Raw genomic sequence first — 22,004 nt, 5'->3', positions numbered from 1 at the left:
TCTCTCGGAAAGAAATGACAAGTTTAAGGCTTCAGTCAGGTCTCAGTTGGCACATTCCTCCGAGCTTTGGCCATGGCCTGGTACGAGTAGGGGATAAGCTCCACTCCTCATCCTGCGATTAGACGCAGACATTACTTCAACTTGAGAGGAGCAGAAGAATTCTCTTTGGTTCTCGAAGGCCGTGTTGTCATCTGTTCCTGTGGTCAGTGCTCAAGACAGACTGCAGGACCATCACGTCATGTAATCCTGGTGTTTATATAAGAAATTACACGCTGAGCTATCTGAATAAAAATCAACAATGACAAAATTCTGTGACATGAAAGATTGTGCCTCTGGTTTCCAAAACCATTTTTTAATGTAAAAGAGCTTTGAAATACTGGATTGTTTCTGTTTTTCTGTTTTTTGATGTAGTGATCAGATAATATTTGGGGTTTTTACTCGGGTGTAAAATTCACAACTCTACAGTTTCTTGATAAAGAGATGGAATCAGTACTTTGAAAAGTTTTGGATGTATCGGTTTCATTAACCATTTAAAACCTTGAATATGATCATGGTTACAGTAAATGATGTATTTAATATAATATAAAATAATAAAATATTGTGGCTGCCAATGATCTGGTTATTCAGATGACCTAATGCTCTCCCATTTGATATGGAGCGCTTGTTTTTCCAGGTGTTTTCCAGGGTTTGTCTCATGACAGGATAAAGCTGAACATTTTGGCCCGTCAGTTCTGAAGCATCATTTCATATCTGAGGCTGCAGGACAAAATGCGAAAGTCAGACACTCCGTCCACATTAATGCTTCCTCTGCGTTATGCCGTTTTAAAAGAAGTCAGTCAGTTCAGTCAAATCACAATCAAATGAATAGGTTCGAAAAATGTGTGACTCATTGAGAGACACAGAGTGGCAGACTACTTGTATGCATGAATGCGTTTTAAAGAGAACGTTTCCTTTTTTTCACGGACAAAGAAATCACAGCTGAGTCATTGCTACCTTTAAGTCCCTGTCTTTTCACAGCGCTCGGTATGACACTCAATGCACAAAGCGATGGCGATATAACTCTCTCAAATCATGTCTGTGGCTTGATTCGAGGCAGCAGATAGGTGGCCCCAGGGCCCGTGTGTCAGCGAGATGTAGAACGCTGGGCCTCGATGCATAATTCAGGGGCTTGGCTGCTTGTCTCTGCTTATCAGGTGACAGCTGCCAGACGAACAGGTAAATATATCCGATTACAGGGAGTGATGTACTTCTGCAGTTAGAGAAAGCTGAGGAATTTTGCAAGAAAGTGCATGATGTGAAACTTTTCCCCTATTGTCTGCATGCCACTTTGGGTGGAGGTTGACACTTGGAAGACACCTAAAAGTAGGGCTGTAGGTCAATGACAATTATCATTATGTGCTTTCTGTGCATTGTGTTTCTTTTTGTGTGGCAACTGCATTCCATATTCTGTATGTTCACGCCCAAACCGGCTGAGAAGCGTGTACCCTGGGGTGTAAAAGTGGGCCACATTTTATGCCTCATCAGCTCATGAATATTAATTAAGTGTTTTAGTTCTTGCAGTGTAGCTTGAGAGTTGGTCTAGATCAGAGCTGGGTGGTTATCCTTCTTTTTAAATGTCAGGTGATGTTTCCACCAAAAACAGAAAGATTTGTTTTTGTAAGACATTTTGAATAATCTAAAAGTAAAAAAATGCAAAACCTTTGTTTTTTTATTTCTTGCTGCAGGACAGTCTCTGAGGTCATATGGATTTGTTATACTCTGGCCTTTAGACATCGGACGCTCTGTCAATACTTTGCACCGAATGATCTTGGTTCAGTCGTGCCCTTTGTGTAAGATGGATGAACTTTTGTAGGAGGCTCGTGTGGCCTGCAAACAGGCCACTGTGAAATTACTGCAATAAACAACTTGTATTTGATTCACTGAATATATGATCCAGTAGTGTTGTCAAAAATGTACGTATCTATACTGAAAAATCTGAAACGGTTCCAATGCGCATGTCCCACATATCGATACCAGCTGCGCGTTCTCGTATGTGAATAAAAGCCTAATTAAAATGTGTTAATCATATAAATGTATTAACTAAGATTTACGAACAATGAATGAGCAATACATTTGTTCAAGTATTTATTAATCTCTTTTAAATGTTAGTTAAAAAATACAACTCTGGTCCATTAATATTGACAAATACAACTTTGATTTTAAATAGTAAATGTATTAGTAAAATTAACATTAGATTAACAATTCATAAATCATGTAAAAATATACCTCATTGTCTAGTCTTGCTCAATTTAGCTTTTAATTAAAAAAAATTTAGGGCCTTAATATGGCAGTTTTTTGCTGTGGTATCGAAAATAGTATCTAATATCGATTTTTTTTAGGTATTGAATCAAAGTTAGAAATTCCAGTGTTGTGACAACACTATTATCCAGTTGTCCATTTCCATGAAATCATGAGTTGTAAATGTCCAGGGACCTTTGTTGTCCCATCTAGAACAAGTGATTTTAATTCAGATCACTTTTTCCTCTGTAAGCTATGACTCCTGCTGTTTTTCAGTAAACAGTCCCAGGAAACCAGTCACGTCCAGTGCAAGGGCGTAGAGAGCAAGACCCCTTTGACATCTGTCTTCAAGGCACCATGGGCTATAATTCTTCCTGTCTTCAACAGGAAGAAGACAACAACAGGCTGATCAACCAGCTGAACCATAATCGCTTGTCAGTTTGCCTGTAGGAAACCGACAGGCGCATTAAAACAAAGCAGCTCCTATTTATGTGAATAAAATATTTAGGCTGTGAGGGCGTTAGGGAGAAAGACATGACTATGACTTTGGTTTTAGGTGTAGATTTACTCACTCCCATGTCATTCAAAACCTGTTTGATTTTATTCTGCAAAAAGTATTTTGTTGAAGGTTGGGAACCAAACGATATTGACCTTCATTGACTTAACTACATATTTTCTTTTATGTTCCTTTTGTGTTTTGAGTCCTACAGGTTTGGAATGACCTGAGGGTGAGTAAATGATGGCAAAATTTAAACTTTTCGGTATACTATCCCTTACGCCAAAATCTATGGGTAAACGAGGAAACCTTTAACAATAAAGTAGTTTGTGGCAAAGACTGTAGTCACAATAGTTTATTTATATTTGCTGTCTGATAATCATTTCTGCTGAAGAGGATAACCACAATCCTGCATCCGTCTCCTCCAAGCAAAACAATAGGCTCATCAGATAAAAGTTTTCTCAAGAGTTTTACTTGAAGTGAAAATCCCCTCTTCGATCTTCAGACATATCATTAATTGTAGGCCTGATTTTTCCATTTCTATATTGTGGTCTTGTTGTTGGTTTTATCAGTTTTATGCACCTGATGTGTCAGTCAATTTTCAAGCAAGAGCTCAACTGACCTGGCTTGAAATGGATAGAAATCCTAATGCGATACTCCTGTGGAATTCCTGGCCATGGTGTAGCGTTCCATCTCTGTCGGAGGGAGAAATACCTCTGGTTTGGCTTCCTGACAGCCGTGGGCCAAATCGACTCAAAGCTCAATTCAACATCAACCACCCCCTACACCCACCACCACTTCAGCTTGTATTACATTGTGTTTATGTGGTGCAACATTTCACAGACTGCTCAGAAGTTTGCTTTTATTGGCCTTTTTTTGTTGCAAAATTAGCAATGTTCTCCACAATGGGAGGATCAAGTTAGCATTGCAAAATGTACATTTTGGCTTGGGAATGCTGCTTTTGAGCTTGTTGTCTTGAGTTTCTTTTAAAGTTGGGGGCTGAAGTCAAACCCTGTGGACAGCAAAGATGGAGACCTCTACTGTCGTGTCTAATGTTGCCTCAGGGCTGCTGTGTTAAAACTGTCCATAGAGGAAATTGTGATCTGTATTTTGTAATTTAAAGGTCAAGAGGTTTCCTTCCATGTTGTTTTCCTTCAGCACACCTGTCCATAGCATTCCATGGTTTTGATAGCGCCCAAGTGGAATCCTGAGGTCTTTTTGCTCTGAAACTTTATCCCGGAGGGGTGGGATATCATAACAGTGAGGTATTATTTTACTCTTAGGTCGTGAATCATTACCGGATATTTGAGTTCAGCCCAATGTTGTCTTGTGGACATCCTAAAAACATGTACATGCTCGCACTCAGTGTTGAAGGACATGTAGATGTGTATGGATTAGATGTCAGATGCCCACGAGACCTGCGGGGTGTGGAGCTGACGACAGCAGACCCCTCGTCTCTTGCCTATTTCTGCCTGTGAGATGATGGAGAGACCCTGGGAGACCCGCCCTGTTCTCCCTTAGACCTGATGGATGAGCCCTGGAGAGCAATGCTCAGCTTTAAAATGAGTCTTACGTGATCATTCGGAGACCACACGGATGCTGTTATTGCAACAAAACTAATGATTTTGGGTAACAACAGATTTAGCAACAGTTTAGTTGGAACCCGAAGGTCTATCTGAACATCTCTCTAGCTCTTTTTTTCGAAACCTAGCCCACCTTTACAAGTTTTTAGGTGACTGTGTGCTCACTAGCATGCACTTAGGAAATTCTTGTATTTTCTTGTTTGGCCAAAATGTATGTCACAGCCAAGGGATGTGTCCATTAAATGTCATTCATTATGCATATATTTCATTCAGTCCTGGAAATTCTCTATAGAATAAATAATCTAGGGCTGCAGCTATCGATTCTTTTACTAATCGAGTATTCTACTGATTTTCCATCGATTAATCGGGTATTCGGATAATAAGTACTTTTTCTTTATTAAAAAGCAATACTAAATATACAAGAGAAAATAAGACAGGTCTCTTAAAATGAGTAAAACAACTAATTTGTTTCCTTTTTAGAACAATTAGTTTTTATTGCTGAAATAGCATACATTAATATCTGTGAAAACTAAACCCATTTAGTACATTCCATTGCCATATTAAATTCAAAATGCAATATAATACAACTATATAAATAAGAAACATGAATAAAAATGGAAATAATAATTTCAAACAATAGCCTATGAGTTTTATTTTTGCAGGTTGTCAGATGCTTATTTTTTAGTATGTCTGTTTCTTCACTCAAACAATAACATGTTTGTGAAATAAACTCTCAGCGCAACTCTGGAGGTGAAGTTCATGTCCTCATTCAGCGCAGACGCAGACAAATTCATGAGCATCACGCGTGTAGCACGTTAAACTGTGCAGTTCATTCACTCAGACACGCAGACCAGACAGATGAAATGTGTAAATAACAGGATTCGGTGTCCACTAGTCCGCATCTAGTTTGATGGACTCAATGCAGCCGGAAAACAAGTTTCACTCGTAAAATAGACTAAAACTAAGTAAAATATCAGTTCACCATTTCAATAAGCTATTAGGGCTGTGACGGTGGCAGTTTTTTTAACACCGCGGTGGTAATAGACAAATCGACCGCGGTGGTGCGGTGGTTGAGAAATATATATTATTTATATAAATAATATTTATATTATTATATTTGCGTGTAGCAACCACATGACGAGTGGAAGAGAAATATAGACCTTATTTAAATACTTGAAATTGTTAAATAATTGAAATATGATATCTGAAATAAATGAGGATGAAACATCCGTCAATGTTTAACGCGCAAATCCATCAGTGAAACGGCACACTACAGCATATAAAACATTTAAATAAACATCAGTAAATAATGAAAACTTAAATGATATAAGAAAGCTAAATACTAAATAAAAAAGCTCTTGTTGCAGTAACTTCAGTCAGTGGCGTATTAACCCTTACAGTCCTTAACAATTCCATTTGAAACAAACTGTTTAAACCTACATTGGCTTTCCTATTCAGATTGCCATAAAAACTTTACTTTTTCCGACTCGTTGATGTGAAACTTACTTGTTGACACTGTCCAGATTAAAATGTGTACAGCTGCACTAAATGCGCGTTCAGAAGATGTGCACAGGAGCGCAAATGAATAGATGTCTCTCCGCAACCGCGGCAAAACCTGCGCGCGCTTCCGACACTAAGCAAGCGGGTCATAGCCAGTTTTGATTTTACGTATCTGTTCATTTCACAACAAGATCCATTGCAAAACCCGCAGAATAACCATAACCGGTTTTGCCGTGCAGGCCTGCGCTCGAACGCACGTTCACCAATGCCAATAATTTCTGTTAATTTAAAATCTTTTAAATAAAACCATCCACAACTGAAAGGCTACAACTAGCAATCGTTATCGCAACTCTCATATTTATTACACCTATATTTGTCAGAGTGACGTGCACTACCACCGATGGCAGTTCACCACCGTCATGGCACTTTACCATCGCGGTGGTGCGGTTGTTACGGCAACCGTCACAGCCCTATAAGCTATCAGTTATTTATCAGCATGAGAAATACGTGTGAGCGTGTGAACATACTAAAACGCGTGTGTCGCACGGTGAATGCATTTGCATGAGACTTGAGAGCCCTGTAACATGAATAGAGTTTAGCGGGCTGTGCGTCAGTAATAACGGTCCGTGGGGAAACGCAGTGCTCCGTGTGTACTGTAGTTAAATGGATTAAACGAGGCTTCGAGGCAACAAAAATTGCCTCGATGATTTTTTGTATTCGAATAACTCGAGTTACTCGAGGAATCGTTTCAGCCCTAAAATAATCCCATTCACGCATGCCCAGTATTTGTTTGTCCTGTTTCTGGTATTAGTGTTCCTGTAGCTCAACTGGTAGAACATGATGTTTGCAATGCCAATGTCATGGGTTCAATTCCAAGAAAATGATACAGCTCATTGAAAATCAGTTGCAACATGCCCTATAATACACTTCAGGTCATGGGTTCGATCCCAGGGATTGCACATTCTCGGAAAGTATTCAGCTTTTCAGTTCCTATGGAAACCCAGGGCAGCAGGTGACGTGTATTTGAACACAAATTGTGCCATGTGATTTGGAAAGATGCGTGTTTTCTTATCGTTCATGAATGCTCAGCACTCATTTTCTGTTCTCCTCACTTCCCATAGGATGCGTGCAAGAGTTAAATCGCTGCGATTTTATGTAGTTTATGGGATTGGATAGTTTTTACACCTAAACTGGGAAAAGGGTGGAGGCCAAATGGATAACTAGAAAGGCGTTTGTGTCATGCATTTGTCATGTGGCGTTTAACTGCACTTGCATTCATACTTTGTTCAAAACAGGAAGTAAAAAAGCTGTAGAGGCGAATGGAGGGATTCACTCATCAAACCGGTTGGGTGGTGACTGAACGCTCAGGATATGGCCATTCTGTGAACCTTCATCCATGTTTCCTGTGCTTTTTCTGTAGTCACACATGAGAAATGAGCTAGGTTTGGTTCTCACCTCTTACACACCAGTTTTGTGCCCCTTATTGAATTCGAGCTTCACGACTGGGTGCTGCTCTCTCGTATCCCAGCATGCACCAGTCTTTTGTTTCCTGCGTGACAGTGCTAACCAGCACATAGATGAATGCTGTCTCAGAGGAGGAATAGCTGTGCGGACAGGCTTGAATGACTCTTGGTTGCCCACATTCCTGCTAGTAAATCACAAACCTTTACTCATTCCCATATGCCCCTCTCTCTATTTCTTTTTCTCACTGCGTTTCGAATAGTTGGGAGGGAGACGAGGCTAAAGTGACCCTTCACAAACCACTCCCAAATTGTCGACTGTGTGTATTGTGAAAGGAATGTGTAAGCGTTTAATTTGCAACTCTCTCTCTCCTCTGTCTCTCATAGGTCTCTCCACCCTTTTTTCTTTCAGTTTATTTTGGAGACCGAAACCACTGTCTATCTCGTCGAGAGTAAGGGGAGGGGTTGACTCACGGGGGGTTGGCTAGAAAGCAACAAGTGTTCGACGTGAAAGAGCCTCATTGTTCCTTCCCGTAGAGAGACTGTCCTCAGGTCAGCAGCCGTCAGCACTCGGCCCTCACACTGGAGGGACTGTAAGGGTCCCAGACAGGCTCCAAATCACCCCAGTGATAACAGCTGACGGGTCCCTGCTGTAAACGAGGGTCCGGCTTATCGACTGACGGTGGTCCTTCTGGGTTTATGTATTGAATGTCGTTCATCGTTGTTTATGTTATCATTTGTGTGTTTGTTGAAAGTATGAGCTGACAGGGCATGTTTTTGCGGTCATGCTTAAGCAAGGTGCTCTGTTAAAAAAAAATATAAAAGTAAATATAATAAATATAATAAAAGTAGTTTTTCATTTCTTCTGAATGGAGTTGAGAACTGTGGTGTGTTAGGTGGATGGGTGGAAAAAGACTTGTCATTTGTGGGCTGGATTATTAATAATGAACTGTGATTGAGAGAGTAAACAAGGATAATATCACAATCTTTTGACCTACAGTAACCATTGGGTATGTAAGTCTGTTTTTAAATGCAGTTGATGTAAAAGTATTTTTTTTCCCCAAGAAGTACTTTATCTCATATGGTATTAGTTTATTAATTTTATTAAAACTGTTGAATACATGAGCTTTCAAAACTCAAAAGGTTTTATATTGTTTGGAGAATGTCAGTTTGTCCTAACCATTTGTGTGATTTTGGGGGCGTGGCTTTGTCAAAATTTAGTTTTTCACATAATCTTATTCTGTGACAACTTTTTTTACATTGTGATGCTTTTTCTTTACTTTGTTTACGTTTTGGGACTTTGTAGATAAAACTAGGGATGTAACGATTCACCGTGAGCCGGTTGAAAATCGGTTATAATGAGTGACGATTCAAATCGGTTGAGGTGTGAACTGAATCGCAATACATTTTTTGAACAGCAGGGGCCGCTATTTTCAGTTTAGTTTTGTTATTTGAAATAAAACATTATTTTATTATACAAAGAAACGTGAAGCATTTAAGAAATAATGCAAGGGAAGTTGTTCATTTCTAATTTGTTTCAACTCATTTTGTAAAAATAAATCGTGAAGTAAATCGTGAATAAATCGCATCGTGAGATCAGAATCGTGACTCGCATCGCATCGTGAGCTGAGTGAATCGTTACATCCCTAGATAAAACCTTTTTTTGTTTTTTAAAAAGTCATATGGAATGCAAAAACTTTGTAGCTCAATGTCTCAAAAACGCTCAGAATGCAGATAGAATGTTTTTATTCCAGCAAGGCGACGAATTGTTTGCAAATCATTTTTGCATTTTTGTTTTGTACACTTCCCTTGAAGGTAACCGGGTGTAATAATGTTAAATGTGGTCACCGAACACGTCTGACTGATTTATTGCAAGCATTGGCGTTTAAATCCGTGTCTTTTCCCTCGTGAAACAGAAAGGAAATCTGCTCGTCCGGTCCATCTCTGGTTTTCCAGCGTAGGAAAAGCATCTGTTCCTGTGTGTCACTCCACCCTACAACCCACATGTTTGCATTTGCTTTTAAGTTGCAGGATTTGTGTTTGGTGTCAGGGCGCACGCTCTGCATTAGTCTATATAGCCTGGGTCAAAGGTCACGTCATCAGATCACTTAGTAAATTGGGTATGTGTGTTGCTGTACACACACGCGTGTGCTTTTTGTTTTTCAAGTCTTGATCACAACATCACTTCTCCACCCTGAAACACATGTACATGTGCCGTTGATGTTTTTGTGCCTTGCGTGTGTACGTACACTACACGTTTGTGTGTGTGTTGTTTGCTAGGTTTTTCCTGCTGAACTGTTCGCCATTCTGTTGTAATGCTGTGCAAGCACAGCGTTTGTATCAATCGCTAGCGTCATTATTGGATACCTGTCGGAGGAGGGATGCCCTGTTTCTGAAATGTATGCTTTGTAGGGAATTCTTTCCTGTAGCCACATCGAAAGAAACATCTTAGCAAGTTAATATTTTGGAATACTGGAATGATTGAACACAAAGGTACTCAACAGACATTTTTCTCTTGTTCATGATTCTGCAAGGCATGGCTTGGTTTAACAAGTGCACTCTTCCCGCATTCCCTGCAACGCTGTGGGGGAAGGGTTTGGTCAACAGCGCATTATTAATACGGTTAACCCCTTTCGCGCACACGTCCTTAGGTTGTAAACAGAACCTGCACCGGCGTCGCTAAAGGACCAGACCACAAGAAGCACATAATCCTGCTACACAAACAGGCTGCTAATCAGATTTAACCCGACTGTGTTTAGCTAACGGCCACTCCTTTCCCAAACAGCTAAACCTGGGGTGAAAGAGGCAGTTTTCCAACCCGATTGGCTGAGCGGGGCTGTAACTCTGACCTGATTGGCCGAGCAGGATGAAGTGTTTTTTATACTGTAAATCCTTGGCGCAATTGTGTTAATGGAAAACGGCGTACGTGCTATATTCAACACTGACCCCAGAACAGCGTTCACATCGTGAACGGGGTGTACACATTTAGAATAGAGATCGAGGAAATGTAAAGTGATGTCGGGACTGACAGATGGAGACCCAGATGTGTTGCTGAATGTGTGACATTGAACTTTTTAGCTAGTGGGGTTTAGCGCAGGGAAGCACTGAAAAATAGCTATCAGCAAACACATACAAGAAGTCATATGGTACATTCGTCATGTTTTAAAAAGAGAACAGGTGGTCTCTGGTTCTCTTAGGATGTGGGTTTCACAGGAGGAGGTGGGCTGCTATTGAGACAGCTGATTTGATAGATTAAGATAGATTATTTAACCAAATGAATGAGCTAGCATTTTGTTTTTCATGTCCCGAGGAAACAAAACTAATTACCACATAGTTGGAGTGAAACTGTAGTTATACCAAACCGGATTTATGTTGTGCATGTGGAAGCCTAAGTAAAAATGTATCCGAAATTAGTGCCTCCTTTCTCATTATTTTGTTTTTGTGTAGTATTTACATGTGCATGTGCACACAAATATAATTTAGTAGTGTAGTAGCATGTACATTTATTATTTGCAATCATATGGGTCATTTATAGTCATTCTAATCTATTGAACTTTTATGCATGACCTTTTTATGTTCACTTGTTTGCACGTGAACCATCATTTATCTGTAGTTTTTGCAAACTCTTAAAGGAACAGTTCACCCAAGAAAGAAATTATTGTCTTCATTTACTCACCCTTGAGTTGTTCCAAATCTGTATAGATTTCTTTGCTCTTCTGATGAACACAGAGAAAGATATTTGGAATAATGCTTGTAACCAAACATTTCTTTGCCACCATAGTAGGAAAAATTGCTTTTAAATTTCTTTGTTTTGTTGAACACAAAATAAGATATTTTAAGGAATAGGAAAGCAAACCGTTCTGGGACACGTTTTTCCTACTTTGGTAGTCAATGGTGGCCAAGAACTGTTTGGTTACAAGCATTCTTCCAAATATCTTTCTCAGTGTTCATCAGAACAAAGACATTTATACAGATCAACTCGAAGGTAAGTTATTTTTGGGTGAACTGTTCCTTTTAAACTTCTCATTTATGTTTTCACCCTCCTGTTTTTAACAGTGATTTAATGTTTTAATACACAGTAAATACAGTATCTCAAATTTGAATTATTTATTCAAACTTTACCTATTTAATATAAATAAAATATTACTACAAAATGTAACTATTTGTTTTGTATATTTTATTTGCACATTTGATTGCAGAGTTCTCTGAACTGAGATCCGGGAGAAACCACAAGAAGCTGTTGATTCTCAAAGATGCTTCAAATTCTTAAAGCGGCCCTAACACACTGGTTTCTGCCAATCTCATATTAATCTTGAGTACCTATAGAGTAGTATTGCATACTTCGTATCTTCGAAGAGTATTTAGTTTGATCACATTTATTAAAGATAGATACAGCTGTACGATTATTTCCGAAATCATACGGCGTGTGCGGGGGGGAGGGGTAGGCTGAACTAAAGCACGTGCGCACCCATTGCCAACAAAACACAGACATCAGTTTCACTCACCGCATGCGGTTCATGTCCGGCATCTTTTAGCTATGGGACGCCTCCATATATAAGTTTCAAACGATCTCCAAATCCAGCGTTATACCCACGTTTATGTAACATTCATCACCCAACTGAACTTCGCGAACGTATGCTCTCTCTCTCTCCTGCACACAAGTGAAAGTGACGTCTGCGCATACTCATTCTCCTGCTCTCCTTGCTGCCGCGTGCTTTTCCAGGAGAATTGACCAATAAGGGACTAAGAAAAATTGTTTCGAAAAAAACTTTCAGAAATCTGCACAATCGCTGGGGGAGTGTATCGAGCACAGAAATACTACGTAATACGCCCAACTCGTTTTTTGACAAGTTGACCATGTTAAGCATGAGAAGACAACAGGTTTAACATTGTAAAGTCAGAATGCATGACACATCGTTGCAGCACCCCTTTAAAATTTTTTTTACAAAAACACTCCACCAAAAATGCCCCCCCCCATTTTGAGAATCCCAACAGGGAATTATAAGAACAGGTCTGAGACATGACAGGCTAGATTCAGGACATAGATTCAAACCTCTATCATTGCGCAAGCTGTTAGACCAAAGTTTTCATAATAAAACACTTGGATTTTATTTTGTTGGTAGACTGTCATTCATTGCTTACCAAGTTGCTTAACAAGGACTTTGTTTTTTGGATTTACTGTACACATAGTAAAATACTTCTGAAATGTTGCACTTTAATCAAATTAGCCAAAATATTTATGGTACAAGGTGTAAAACTTGATGAAGGTATTTTAGTTTGTATATTCATTTGTCTGGAGTTGGCTCTCGCTTGTCGTCTGTTTACATAAGAGATGCCATCATTTCTGCCAGTGTCCCAGCCGCTGCAGCGTTTAACTGCATCTTCATCGCAAGCTCCCAGCCAGATCTTTCATCTGCCAACAGGGCAAGCCGTGAGGATGCTCAGATATGTTTCTATTCTGGGATTCTCGCAGGCTGTTTATAGCTGTATGCGCTCTATTTCCATCACAATTTTCACACTCATCTCTGGACTTGAGTGGGGTTTTAGTCAGGCGTAGCCGGGAGCGTTACATTTTAAGAAATGTTGTGAGATCTTGTAAAGCTTGAAAACAGTGAAAGGTTGATGCTTTTAGTGCGTTTCTAAATGGAGGTCTAGAACACTGAACTGCGTTATGCTGTTTAAAACATCCACCTACACTTTAACATCACAGCTGTTAAGTTGCATTTAGAGTTGCTGTGTTTTTTTTTTTGACAACAGTGATATTTGTTGTGTACGAATAATTTTTTCACATATTTATATAAACTGTATGGTTTTTCCCCATTGTTACATCAAACACATGATAGATAGTTTGACTGGTAACCCATACCTTCCCATGTATGATATTTCTGAGTCTTTGAATCCAAAGGATGGTGCATTAGTCAGAGCTGTGAGTGAATGGGGAAGTTCACACTAAGTTTAGCTTTAATCGGGGCGTTCCCACAGGCTTAGGGCTTTGGAGTACATTGAAAAGCCCCTTTACTCTCCATCACCCTGCTTCTCATCAGATTCTCCTCCTTTTGTTCATTTTTAATACATGGCTGTTCTGAATACTTGTGCCTGCTCTTATCTCTGTGTCACGTTTATTTAGGGTTGTGCAGAGAGAACCAGCGGCACTGGTTTGAACTTCGATGGAACAGATGCTGCCATTAGCCTGGCAGCAGATGTCATCCTCCTTGCGCTTTATGGTTGCCGCATGTTAGCCTTTGATTCAGTTTCGATAGCAAACCTAATTTTGTTAAGGTTTTTTTACACCTGTGTCTTTCATACACATTTATGTGAAGTCATGAACCATAGTTATTTAGACAGTTAGATATTTGAAAATATTACTAAATATATTGGCAGCCATTTTTTTCTTGTATATTTGACTAAAATTAGGAATAGATCATATGTGGGATTTTTTTCTGATTCAAATAAAAAAGTGAAATGCTAAGAGCATTAGTAGAGTTTTACTGTGTTTAAAACTCGGTGAAGTCTTAAAATTCTTGTGAAATTGCTTTCGAGGATTCCCTAGCTTTATAATAAAAAGATCATTCTTTAATATCCAGATAAGCTGTAGCCTGAATTCTTTTCATCCGTAAATGTGGATGTTTTTTCTTCCGTAAATGTTCCTCTTGTGCACAGAAGTAAAGTTTTATTATGAAAGACAATGATTAACCTACTTTTAGACCTGTGATTATAGAGCTGTCATTCAGGGCTTTGGTCCTGTGGTATTATCCTCCGGTGATGTCACTTGTTTTGCATTACCACACGCTTGCCTCATCTGACGACTGTGTCGTGAATAAACCCGCATCAGATCCCAGTGGAGTACACCAGTTACTACATGGACCACGGTGAATGAGAACCATTGTGCTTGTGTGAGTCATTCACCACTGTGTCATGATGTTGTAATTAGGGCTGCTCGATTATGACAAAAAACATAATCACGATTATTTTGGCCAATATTGAGATCCCGATTATTTAACACGATTACTCATTAACTTTTAAAACAACATAGAAAATAAATAACTTTGCTTTTAAACTGTGAATTCAATTGAAAAATAAATGTAAAGAAATAGCACAGCTGAACCACTGTAAAAGAAGGGGGTGCGCTGTGGATTTATACCACGAGAAAAGAGAGGATCCTTGCAAAATGGAATGTGGCACAATAATCGTTTTACCTCGATTATTTTGTTTTTGTAATTGTTGAAGCCAAAATTGACGATTACAATTAATTTTCGATTAATTGCACAGCCCTAGTTGTAATAGTTTCATAGATAGTATGAATAATCGGAGGAGAAGGAATGTGGGTGAGGATGTTTGTTAGTGTCCTCGATGGTACCACACATTTCTATTTGCCTGAAACACAAAGTCAATAAATGACAGAGCGTTTTGAAAAGCAGGAAGTTTGCCAAAGACTTCAAAGCTGTCGTGAGTCACGTTAGACTCTTTCTAGTGAAAAGCGCTGTAACTTTTTTTTGGGGGGGGGTGTCCGATAGGTGTCCAGAGAAATCGTTGTTTGTTGGTGCGGATGCTAATAGTACCAATATATTAACTTCATAGTTAGTTATCGTTGGTGTAAACCAGGCTTTAGTCTTTTGTGGAATCTCGGATATAAATATGAAAATACATTTTCAATAATATTTTTAAAAGAAGGTGGTGTATAATGGGCTCTAGTGATAAGGAATAAAGCTGGAGGGAGTATTTTAAATGCATGATGTGTAATGTAATGTTTTGTTTGTGGTATTGTTTCAGTCTTATTTTTAAGATTAATAAGTTGTTTTTTATTTCAAAAGTGTCTCTCTCTTCGTTGTCTCGTGTTTGTTTGAAACTCTCAAGAGTGTATGTAATTAGATTTTTGACTCTTCTGCTTTGCTCTGCCCTCATCTGATTTGGGACGGCTCGGAATCTGTGATCGGAAATGTCAGATCACAGAGCAAAATCAGCGTTTAATTGAAATTTATTCAATTTATTAAACGATGACAGGACACATCCCGCTGCTCGGCAGATATTATCGCTGTAGAGGACATTTTCTCATGGTTTTACTACCAGAAGTCTGTATAACAGGCTAGATGAGACAAAGTCTATGGTGCAGTAGCTATAATGCTAGTTTAATGAACACACACGGGTTAGAAATGATCTCAAGTGTGGTGGTTGTGTGTTGGGAATTTGACCTCTGCCTCTGCGGGCGAGGTGTCCAGTTGATGAGGGGTTAACACCAGACCCCGAGCACACCAGTGCCTTAATCCAGGGCAGAGTCCCGTTGACCGCTATGATTTCTCCCGGGATCAGTCGGCATCAGAGGTGAAAGGTGCTCACGTTGGAATGTACTCTCTGCATTTTTAAACGACTTAATCTTTCTCTTCGGACCTCTCTGTCTTTTCATTAGGTTTAAATTAGCTCGGACAGTCTTAAAGAATTTTGTGACTTTTTTCCCCATAAGGGTCAACTTAAAATCTTATTTAAGGTTGGTTGTATGGAAGTTTTGTAATCACAATTTTCTGAAATTATCAAGATATCACAATTGTTTGCAATAATATTTTTGATTAAATAAAATATAATATAATATAAAATGTAATATAATAACAAATTTGACTAATCTAATTTGTCCTGCAAGACAAGTATAAAACATTGCTGTTCTGTAACACTTTTGAAATATATTTGAATATTATCTGAATTATTTTACAACTTTATTGTCAAGTTAAACCAAATGTGATCTTGCAAGTAAAAAAATGAAAATTAAACACCTATTTTAGTGTTATTTTTTATAATTGAACAGGTTTCTTCCCATGAGCATAGCCATTGAAACTGATATTGTGGTAGAAAAGAAAAACTTGATAATTTGTTGTATTGATAATGATTTGACAGTCATCATTATTGTATTGCATATAGCGTTTTTGCATATTTCTACTTTTACTTTAAGACTTCCAAAATAGTGCACACTGACATTTAGATAAGATGCTGAATAGAGAATGCCTTGTTATATGTAATCGATGTGGGTCAAATGGTTATTTTATTCATGTTTAAAGTGATAGTTCACCCAAAAAAGTCAAATCATCCTAAAAAATCATCCTAAAAAATCATTTTATCATCCTCATTTCATTTCAAACCTGTATGACTTTCTTTCTTCCGCAGAACACAAAATAAGATATTTTGAAGAATGTTGTTAACTGGCACCCATTCACTTGCATTGGTTTTGTGACCAGATAATAGAAGTCAATGGGTGCCTCCGCTGTTCGGTTACCAACTTTCTTCAAAATATCTTGTTTTGTGTTTTGCAGAAGAAAGGTTTGAAATGACAAGAGGGTGATTAAATGATGGCAGAATTTTCATTTTTGGGTGAACTATCACTTCAAGACTATTTATGAATTACTTATATATTTTTTAGATGTGTTTTGTCTATGGAGTATTTTAAAAGGAGGTTTCGTGTTCCATGTGTTGTTAATTTACATTACTTTGTATAGTTCTTGTGAAGCAGGGATACGATGGCTTGCGTTATTTGTCAGTGTTGTGTTTTCTTACAGAGATTGATGGACAGGGTGCTGTTTGCACATTGGTAAGCTGGACTGTCAGAAACGGAGCCGGACTATTAGTATGCAAATTATCCGAAGGAGAGATGAATGCAAACCCTGCAGCGAGGTCTTAAGGGTCATTCTGTACGATGCCTCTTGTGTTCTAGGTTTGTAGCGTGAATTGTTGACACTGTCTTATCGAAACTGGCCGAGCGGTTGGTTTGGCACATAGAAATGTTTTGCGATACACAGAGTGTGTGGTGAGCGGATTTTCCAACTGGTTGTACAGAAAGTTGTTATATGCATTGAAGGATGATCCCAAGCCAAGAGTTGGCAACCACCAAAACCATCCCTGTAGCGCTTAAAACATCTTAGCAACCACAATGCAACCGGGATCAAAATGTGATCGCTGCTTTTGCACATTTTGTTCAGAGATGTTCAAATGTAAATGCCCATGTGGCCTTCATGATGTGAAGAAATGTTTTTTTTTTTGGTGTAAATTGGGAGACAGCTGCAGTCCCATGTGTTTTTGGTTATCTAGGGAGTGTTCGTTAGGTCAGATCACCGCAGTGCCTGACTAAAATTCCTCTCTGAAATGTTTTTTTTTATTTCTAGATCCAATGAAGCTATGAGCTCACCAGCTAGTCATTGTCAAAACTATCAGCTTATTTGCATGAGCTCTCTGTTAACATATCATCGCCCCCTGCTGGTAGATTCTTGCCCTTCTTTACAAATATTACTTCTGTATTTATACATATTAATGTGAAGCATTTTTATAATTGGATTGGACTCATTTAACAAATCCAGAAAATCTGTTTTACACTCGTGAAGTTTCCGTCTTCGGAAAACCGCAATATGAGACCTGATATTTCTCCAGTTGCTTCGCACATGTTTTTCCATATGCAGAATATAGTGGCGGCTGACATATTTATGGGCCTCAGCAGACAAGACCGTGATGATATCGTCGGGGATAGAGCGAGAACAGAGCTTTGACTCCACTTTGGAATTCCTAAAATTCAAAAGGATATGAGATGAAAGACCGTATCCCGCCCCATAACTGATTTATGAGCTCCACGGCACGGTCCAGAACCTCAGACGCTATCCGTATGTGTGATGACAGACCTGGGATGAGTTTTCTCCAGGAGTGTGTAGACTTCCAAGGTCAAAGGTGTGACAGCAGGGCATAAACATTCAGCTGTATGTCACGGTTTCAACAGCAAACCGTCTTGTGACATTCTTGTGCAAAGTTGTTCTTACTGAGTCATCTGTGTGTCTGTGTCTGTTTGATATAGATATATTATACTGCATGACGTCAGCATTGTAAAATCTACTTCTATACAGTGATCGATTTTATGTGTCTTATTTACACCCTGCTCTTAGATATCGCCAATGGCCCTTAAAACCGTGTAGCTTTTGTTAACGAGCTACATTAAGGCAATTGAACTGCTTTCATGATTGAGGAATTATTTATGGTGCTTATTTTTCATGATTATATTTTATTGGGTTAAATGATTAAATGAATATTGGTATCTTATGTCACATTGCTATAGCATCCGTTTTGTCCCATTGACAGTTAAAATCATAACTCATTTCTCTGTGGCATATTGCTTTATTAGCTTACAATAGCGCTAGTCAAACTGGCTGAAGTTGGTATACACACATAATGACATTAGAAGTGACAGGAAAAGCTCTTTTGTGTTTGAAGGAAACACATTTTGACTCTCCTGACACCCATTGTTCTTGTTGCTATGGCTTCAGTTCTCCTGATGTTTGTAGTCACACCTCTCGCACCCACAATCACATTTCGGGATTTAAAAGGATCGAGAAATGTTTTGCCCTGCGTTTTGTGTGAAATGTATGATTCTGAGAAAGACATATGAAAGACACATTTTAATAAATGTCCCAGGTTTCATTTACACGGTTAAATTTAGTGTGGAATGCTATCGCAATTTTAGTTATAGCTTTTGAAACGGCCTGCATTTTCATTTGTCGGGTTGTTTACTCTCTGTATTTTGTCATAGCGGTCGTTACTCGTATGTAAAGCAGCGTGTTACTGGGACACGAGCAGGCGTGTGGTCGGGTGTGTCCGGAAACAATAGCGTGATTGAGTTATTTAGCCTCAGTGTGACTTTACGGTTTATCTGTATGAGGAGTATGAAACCCATTGACTCTCATATTGCAGGCATATGATCGCATAATATCAGTTAATGCTAATACACCTTCTTCTCTATTATATAAACACAAAGGGCTCTTTAAACATGTTAACAGTGTTATCCTAAGGCTGCTTTCCTCTTGTCCCAGATACATCCAGCCCAGCCTGCTCAAATATCAACATCCGCTGCAGGTTTAATGGAGGTTTGAAGGAGTTTAATGTTGCTATACAGAGAAGGGACAGATGTAGTACAGATGTACAGTAGGATGAAATAAACTTTTGCATAGGGTGAATGTGAATAAAAATGATGTAAAATTGATCATTTTTGCTTTTTTATTCTTTCAGGACTTGGAGTTCCATGGCGTGATGCGCTTTTACTTCCAGGACCGAGTGGCGGGGAACTTTGCCACAAAGTGCATCCGAGTGTCAAGCACAGCCACCACACAGGATGTGATCGAGACTCTGGCGGAGAAGTTCAGGCCTGACATGAGGATGCTGTCTTCTCCCAAATATTCACTGTATGAGGTGCACGTCAGCGGCGGTGAGTGTTGCTGTTTGCTGAAAGATGGATAAAATAAATTCAAAAATGAAAAAAAAAAAGATTTGGTCACACTTCAGTATAGGGGGCAATTCTCGCTATTAACAAACCATTAACTATGACTTTTTCCCCAATAAACTATTAATTTGTTGTTTATTAATAGTTAGTAGTTGTTAGGTTTATGTATTGGGTAGGATTAGGGATGTAGAGTAGAATATGTGCTTCATAAATACTAATAAACAGCCAATATGCCAATAATAGGCATGCAATAATAATGAGAATTGCCCCATACTAAAGTGTTACCAAAGATTTAAATACATTTGGAAGAATCAAAGTTTTACTTGTCTGCTATGTAAACGAAAAAAAAAAACATGTTTGATGTAGGTCTCTTTAGACTATAAACTATAATTTTATTTGACAACAGACGCTAGACTCCGTAGGATTTTTGTGACCGTTACTACAATATAGACCTCAGAAGGAATTTGTGTAAAACTTGTCAACATTTTTGCTCAAATGGGCAGATGCAAATATGCAACAGTTTATCTAACAATGGATTTATTTATAATTTACATTAATATGATCTGCTCTTCCCGAAGTTAAATATTTTGTACACCAGTTGAGTTTTCATTACCCCTGTCACCTTTGGCTGCTTTCTTGTGCCTTTAAAGGTGCTGTGTGTAATATTTAGTCTACTGACAGAAATGCAATATAATAAACATAACTATGTCTTCAGAGGTGTATAAAGACCTTGCAAAATGAAGCGTTATATTTTTATTACCTTAGAATGAGCTATTTTTATCTACATACCGCGGGTCCCGTTACATCGAATTCGTCATGTTGTTTCTACTGTAGCCCTTAACCAGGGGTCGGGAACCTTCTTTAACCTAAGAGCCATTTTTATAGTTTTGGTTAATTCATTTTTGCCAAAGAGCCATTGCAGAAACTGCTATTGTATGTTTTTATGCATCTTTCAATAACTTCATTACTAATAACTTGATTTATGTCCACAGTCTCACTTATGGCGCCTGTGGGGATCAATTGATGTTTTCCTTCGATAAGATAACATGTCCTCAGACAACTCAAAAAGAGTGAAACAAACGAAACAGTGCATACATCTTGGGCTCCAAAAAAGATTTCCATTACTTATAAACAACTTACAGGTTTACTTTAGGCCTCCATTTTTACAACTTCAAGGTTGTGTCTTATGTTTATCGTGATGTGACATTGTAACTGGTCAATTCTATCTCTCTGACAGAAGAGAGGAAACTGGACCTGGACGAAAAACCGCTGGTCGTGCAGCTGAACTGGAACAAAGATGACCGAGAGGGACGCTTCGTCCTCAAGAACGAGAACGACATCATGCCCAAGGTGAGTAAACATTGAATAGAGAAAACAAAAACAAATGCATCCTACCACACTCATTCATGTAGAACAATAACTATGTTTCGCTCTCTTCAGATGAAGCTGTAGTTTTATGACGGTTCAGTGGGGCTTTCTGTGCTGCTTTCTGTTCAGTCGTCTGGTCTTGGTTATTTTGGAAGAGTTTTTCTAGTCCCCAGCTGTTCAGACAGACCCTTAAACCATTTTCTATTAAAGCCGCGTCATTCCAATACTTTAAAACGGACTCAGACATTTGAAGCTAACTCCCCCCGGAGTGCTAAGGATTGTGACTGCGACAGTAAACCAGGCACACGTGTTTTAAAGTTCATGCGGTTGCACACTTGCTGTACTTTGTGTTCACGTATAAAATAGGTTTTTGGTCTAATGTATTAATTTTTGCTTTACACAGTATGCGTTGCATGAACAAGTCGACTAGTCGACATTAATGATTTTTTTGGGCAGTCCGTAAGAATGGCCTCTTTGTCGCCATCTCAGTTTGTAATTGCTACTGCAAGTGATGTGCGGAGGTATTTTCTTTACGTGAGTTGTGATTCGGGACTGCTCAACTGCGCGGACGAGTCTGATGTTTTTGAGTCGTAGCGCATAATAAACATAACAGATGGCAGATGATACAACACTAAACAAATAAGAACGTAAACAGACCCAAAAAGCGCAAATGTAGGCTGTGTTGAAGTGTTTTGATTTTATTTTTGGGTCATATCCATACCTGCCAACACTGCCGTTTTGGCCGGGAGTCTCCCGTAACGCGAACCAGACAGAAGATCCGTGATCGCGGGTCTCAAATGCTGACAGGTACGGTCATATATCATTATCCACAACACAACTATATAACCGCATCATTCACAATGTATCTTGTTTTCGTCTGCAACATTTAGCTCGCAGGTAACATTAAACCCTAATGTTACATAGGTTTCAGTGCGCTGTGCTTGTACACACAGATCTTTTAAAATTATATTTTTGGACTTGTTCCCCATTTAATAAAACATGAAAGAAACAGGATGAATAAAACTGTTTCTCATATTGGCTGCTGTGTCACTGAGGTGCTGCGTTTGTAAGTCCGCTACAATAAA

At 38.8% G+C, this 22,004-nt stretch overlaps 1 protein-coding gene across 19 annotated transcripts in view; it reads left to right on the top strand.

The window, feature by feature from the left end:
- afdna (afadin, adherens junction formation factor a) overlaps window positions 1-22,004 on the top strand; it is a 98,595-nt gene that overhangs the window by 22,755 nt on the left and 53,836 nt on the right. For 13 of the 19 annotated variants that reach the window (XM_057353634.1, XM_057353633.1, XM_057353645.1 and 10 more), the window contains exons 2-3: window positions 19,341-19,536; window positions 20,789-20,901. In XM_057353634.1, the coding sequence (XP_057209617.1) occupies window positions 19,341-19,536; window positions 20,789-20,901 (309 nt within the window). The remainder of the gene's footprint in view (window positions 1-19,340; window positions 19,537-20,788; window positions 20,902-22,004) is intronic. The other 6 variants (XM_057353646.1, XM_057353642.1, XM_057353641.1 and 3 more) reach the window with 1 other exon arrangement.

This window comes from Triplophysa rosa, linkage group LG15 (assembly GCF_024868665.1).
Source record: "Triplophysa rosa linkage group LG15, Trosa_1v2, whole genome shotgun sequence".
Classification (NCBI taxonomy): Eukaryota; Metazoa; Chordata; class Actinopteri; order Cypriniformes; family Nemacheilidae; genus Triplophysa; species Triplophysa rosa.
This window is presented reverse-complemented; position numbering and strand designations above follow the sequence as displayed.